Source organism: Leptopilina heterotoma, unplaced genomic scaffold (genome assembly GCF_015476425.1).
Source record: "Leptopilina heterotoma isolate Lh14 unplaced genomic scaffold, ASM1547642v1 Lhet_425, whole genome shotgun sequence".
Lineage (NCBI taxonomy): Eukaryota > Metazoa > Arthropoda > Insecta > Hymenoptera > Figitidae > Leptopilina > Leptopilina heterotoma.
This window is the reverse complement of record NW_025111079.1, coordinates 5826-10574: the sequence shown is the minus strand read 5'-3', so window position 1 is coordinate 10574 and position 4749 is coordinate 5826. Positions and strand designations below refer to the sequence as shown.

The following is a 4749-nucleotide window of genomic DNA, read 5'->3' as shown; positions in this document are numbered from 1 at the left end:
TTGCTTTGCTTGAACCACGGTCGCCACTAATCGGCGTTTCTTTTCCCTGGGGCCACCGACATTGGGCATCATCCTAGAAAGGTTTCCCATGCAGTCGGCGGCATTCAGTGACGTGATCTTAGAATGTTGGTCGAACTTTAATTTTCGATCCAACGTCACTCCCAGGTACTTTAAACTGTTTCCCCAGGAGACTTCAGTCTGTCCTATCCGAATTTTCGGGACCTCAAAGGATCTTTTACTTGTGACAAGCAAAGCTTCTGTCTTCTCTGTGGCCATTTGTAGGCCGTTGAGATCTAACCAGAGCTTTGCTCGTCTCAAGCTTTCGTTGACCCTTATTTCTAGAATCCGAGAAGTCCGCGCGCCACACACTATAATGACGTCATCCGCAAAGCCAACCATTATCGTATCTTCAGGTAACTCAATTCTAAGGAAGTCATCGTACATGACGTTCCATATGAATGGACCTACCTTTGATCCTTGGGGAGCTCCGCATGTCATTTCATGTTTGAGATGACATGCATCGCTCTTGTATTCAACCCATCTGTCGCTGAGATAGTTGTCTATCATTCGCAACAGATAGGTTGGTACCCCTTTACGACGCATCGCCTTGATGCAATTGTCCCACTTTGCGGAGTTAAATGCATTACGTATGTCGATGGAGATAAGCGCGCAGAATCCCTTCTTCTTGTCCTCTTTGACTTTCCTCGCATGGTTTACAACAGTGAGTATTGCGTCAACTGTTGACCGGCCTTTACGAAAGCCAAATTGATTCTCCGATAGGCTATTTTTACCTATCAGGATTTCCTGAAGTCTCTGCAGAACCATTCCCTCTAGAAATTTGCCCATCGTATCCAATAAACAAATTGGTCTGAACGATGTGACCTTATCCAGAGGTTTATCGCCTTTCCTGAGAAGGACCAACTTCTGCGTTTTCCAGTCACCGAAGAACTCTCCGTCTGTCAAGCACGTATTAAAGACGTCAAGAAGCAACTCAGGATCCACTGCGACAATCTCTTTTAAGATTTCGCTCGGTATCCCATCATTGCCCGGCGCTTTGCCGTTTCTTAACGTCTTTGCCACCTTTTTTAGTTCCTCAATCGTGAAGAGCTCCTCGTCTCGTACTACGCAGTGAGTGTAGTCCTCTCTGGGGCTAGGTTCCGCATAGGGAAACAGTGCCTTTATGATTTTCAGGACCCAAATCGGATCATCCAAACCAGGGGTTTTATGCCTTGTCACTAATTTCTTAGCGACAATCTTAAAGGCCAAACCCCACGGATCCTTCTCGGAATCTCCGATTAGGTCCCTCCAGCAACGGCGTTGGCTACTTTTCACGGCCTGCTTAAAAGTACGTCTGGCTTTATGCCATGTTTCCCGCAGCTGGAGGTTTCCCTTCGAGTGGGTAAAATGCCTCCTTGCTGCGTGACACTCTCTCTTAAGACAGGCCAGTTCTTCATTCCACCAGTACATAGATCCCTTTCCCGTTTTTCTTTTTTGCCGGCGAGGCATAGAGTGATTGCAAGCTTGAACAATCACCCGCCTCGCCTCTCGCACTATACCCTTTAAAGAAGCTGGTTTCCTCACCCAGTTTGATTTGCGAATAAGTCGCGACTCTTCTAGGGATTCCGCCAGCTTCTCCCTGTTTAGTCGCCTGAGGTTCCAAGAGGCTCCCTTGCTACCATTTTTTGGTGCGGTACGTCCTCGAAGTTTTTCCTCAGAGACTAAAAACTCTATGTACTGGTGGTCACTCAATGTTTCCTCATCCAGTACCCTCCATTCTCTTATTCTGCGGGCTAGGCGGGGAGATGCGATTGTTAAATCAAGGATAGATCCCGATTCTCCCCTCCTGAACGTGAACTCGTGGCCCCGGTTTAACACCACCAGCCCATTCGTCGCCAGCATGTCGGAAACCAAAATTCCTCTCCTGTCCTGACGAGTCTCTCCCCATTCCGGCGACTTACTATTGAAGTCTCCCGCAATGAGGACATCCCCGTCAAAAGCTCTCAGACTTTCTTCAAGATAACGAATCTCAGTAGCGAATTTTCCGAATGGGTCGTTGGGCGAGAAATAGCAGCTATATATACGAATACCTGCCACGTCCGCCCAAACAAACCCCTTGTCTGTACCCAAGAATGAACCGGTGGTGATACCCGGATTGCATATCTGTATTGCTGATCTACCTGATGAGTCTTGAAACCAGTTTGAGAATCCTTGCTTCTTATACTGCTCACTAATGAGCAGTATATCCACTCCTCTCTCTCTGGCAGACTGCATCAGGAGATTTTGGGCAACACTACCCTTTCTGAGGTTGACCTGAAGAAATCTTACCTCTTCTGCTTCAGCTTCTTCAGTTCCTCCCTATAGACGGGGCAGGACCCGCTTCCTGGAGCGTGCTTTGTCTCCTTTATCCCTTTGTCCTCACAAGTTGTGCAATGGGATTCCCCTGCACAATTCTTGTGGGAATGGTCTAAGGAGCCACACTTCCAGCAAGCTTTACTCCTATCGGGTCCTCTGCAGACCCTTGCGATATGCCCATAACTAAGGCATTTATGGCATCTTTCCACTTCCACCCTGCTGCGGATCCTACAGTTTATCCAACCTACCGGTACCTTACCAGCCTCAAGCAGAACATCAGCGTCTGCTTCTGGCAGTTGGACTACTGCCATCTTCACCGCTCCACGCAGGGTGATAAGTCTGCAGGAGATCTCCAGGTCGGTCCTGCCCAAAGCCTTTTTTAAGGCGTTGGTGACATCCTGGATCTCTGTTGTCTCGTCCAAGTCTCTAACCTCTAGTGATCTCTTTGTCACCAGAGGAGAAACCCTCGCCTTTCCTTTGAGAGCCTCGGTCACCTTCCCGCTGAAGGTCGAGAAATCCTGTCCCCTTTTAAGAACGAATAGCAAATCCTGCTTCTCGGTTCTTCGAATGGACAGAACCTCAGTTTTCGTTTCAGCGGGGTTGACCGTGGCGAAAAGCTCTGCTATAAGTTCCTTTGGAGGAGCCTTACCGTTTTCCATCGACACCCTAATGGCGTCGGTCTTTCTTCTCTTTTTTTTCCCCTGACCACTCGAGAATTCCTTTGCTTCGTCCTTCGCGAATTTATTTTTCCGCCTCTCCTTCCTAGAGACTACAGCACTCCAGTGGTCAGGAGTGTCTTCCTTTGACGGCGTGACAGAATTTACCTTTTCCTCGTTCTGTATTAGCGTAGAGGCCGGTTTTTTACTCTGCCGGTCCTCTGGGGATGTTGAGGCACCTCTCTTCTTGCTTTTAGCAGAAGAAGACTTTGGTCCTCCCTTTTGTTTCGGAGTGGTCGATGGCGTTTTGGAACGTGCCATTTGACCTACACTTCGGTACTGCATTGGCTGCAAAGTTTTTTGAAGCCTATCTACTGATGACCGGAGAGCGAGGCCTGCGCTTCTGACTCCGGCCGAGATTTCCTTTGCTTCAGCCATGTACTCTTTCACCTCATTAGGTGTGTTCTTCCTGAAAGAACCCTCCATAGCCAATAGCGTCTTCTCCATAGCTTCATTTTGAAGCCTCTGTTCCGCCATGATGCTAATCATGATCTTCCAAACGTCGGCCCATGGCGGAATTAAAGGAACCGCTTGCTCCGCTACATTTACACCAGAAGCTGAAGTGCTTTTCTCCTCCACACTTGTGGAAGGAACCTGGTGTATCTCTGCTACAGCTTTTATTACTTTCGCAGTTTCATCCGGAGTATTACGAGACTGTGTCTCTCCGGTATCCATCACCTCAATAACGTTTTCATCGGTTTTCGTTGTTTGTTTCTCCATAAAGTTATTGTTACCAGCGCATCGTCTGTGGAGGAGCGGGTCGGTATAGTTGGGAACGGGTGTACCCTCGGACGTATCCTACCCCAGTTCCCTGAGGCCCAACCACCGCTTAGCCGATCCCGGAATACACGGACGGATCGGACTCGCTCGGAGCAATATGGATTCCGATCTCCATATTCACCACAGACTCTCCTGATCAGGGTCCCGAAGGGGCTGGCTCCTGATTCCTTACCTCGGCTGACACATCGGCAGAGCAAGCTCACATCAACCCCTAGGCCCCGCCCACCGAAAACAAGTGAACGAAGTTTCAGGGTACTCCCAGTGGGCCGAGGAAGGAAACAATCATATGGGTGTGATAAGTGTATTGTGAATATGTGTGAAAAAGATGTATAAATGATGTAATTGTGTGTAACCCATATATGTGTAGAGAGGTGTATGTGTAGAGTGTACTGTTTGGTTGCCCTTTGGTGGAAAGCCCCGCCACCACTGCAAGGTCCACCGAACATATCCAAAATGACACTCGAGTCTGGCAGCGGACAAGCATCCCACCCCGGCGACCAACGCCGTCAAGAATGGCAGTAATGTCCGGACTAAGGATATGCATCCAGATCCAGCACACCCATGCCATCAAAGACGGCAGCCGCGCCCGGGAGAGGATAATCATCCGCTTCTCCCAGAACATCAGACACATCACCGATGCTCGGCAGTGGACAACCAGCGGCGGAGATTATTATTATTATTATTATTATTATTATTATTATTATTATTATTATTATTATTATTATTATTATATTATTATTATTATTTTATTATTATTATTATTATTATTATTATTATTATTATTATTATTATTATATTATTATTATTATTATTATTATTATTATTATTATTATTATTATTATTATTATTATTATTATTATTATTATTATTATTATTATTATTATTATTATTATTATTATTA

The 4749-nt window shown here is 46.6% G+C and overlaps 1 protein-coding gene across 1 annotated transcript; it reads right to left on the bottom strand.

Annotated features, from left to right (window-relative positions):
* Positions 1-2321: 2321 nt before the first annotated feature.
* LOC122506601 lies at positions 2322-3743 on the bottom strand. The gene has a single exon (XM_043618887.1). It carries the CDS (start codon positions 3741-3743, stop codon positions 2322-2324), a length of 1422 nt encoding a protein of 473 aa, XP_043474822.1.
* Positions 3744-4749: the final 1006 nt, after the last annotated feature.

What these genes read in the sequence shown, in the direction of transcription:
- LOC122506601 (XM_043618887.1), bottom strand. Translation starts at nt 3,743, where the DNA reads ATGGATACCGGAGAGACACAGTCTCGTAATACTCCGGATGAAACTGCG.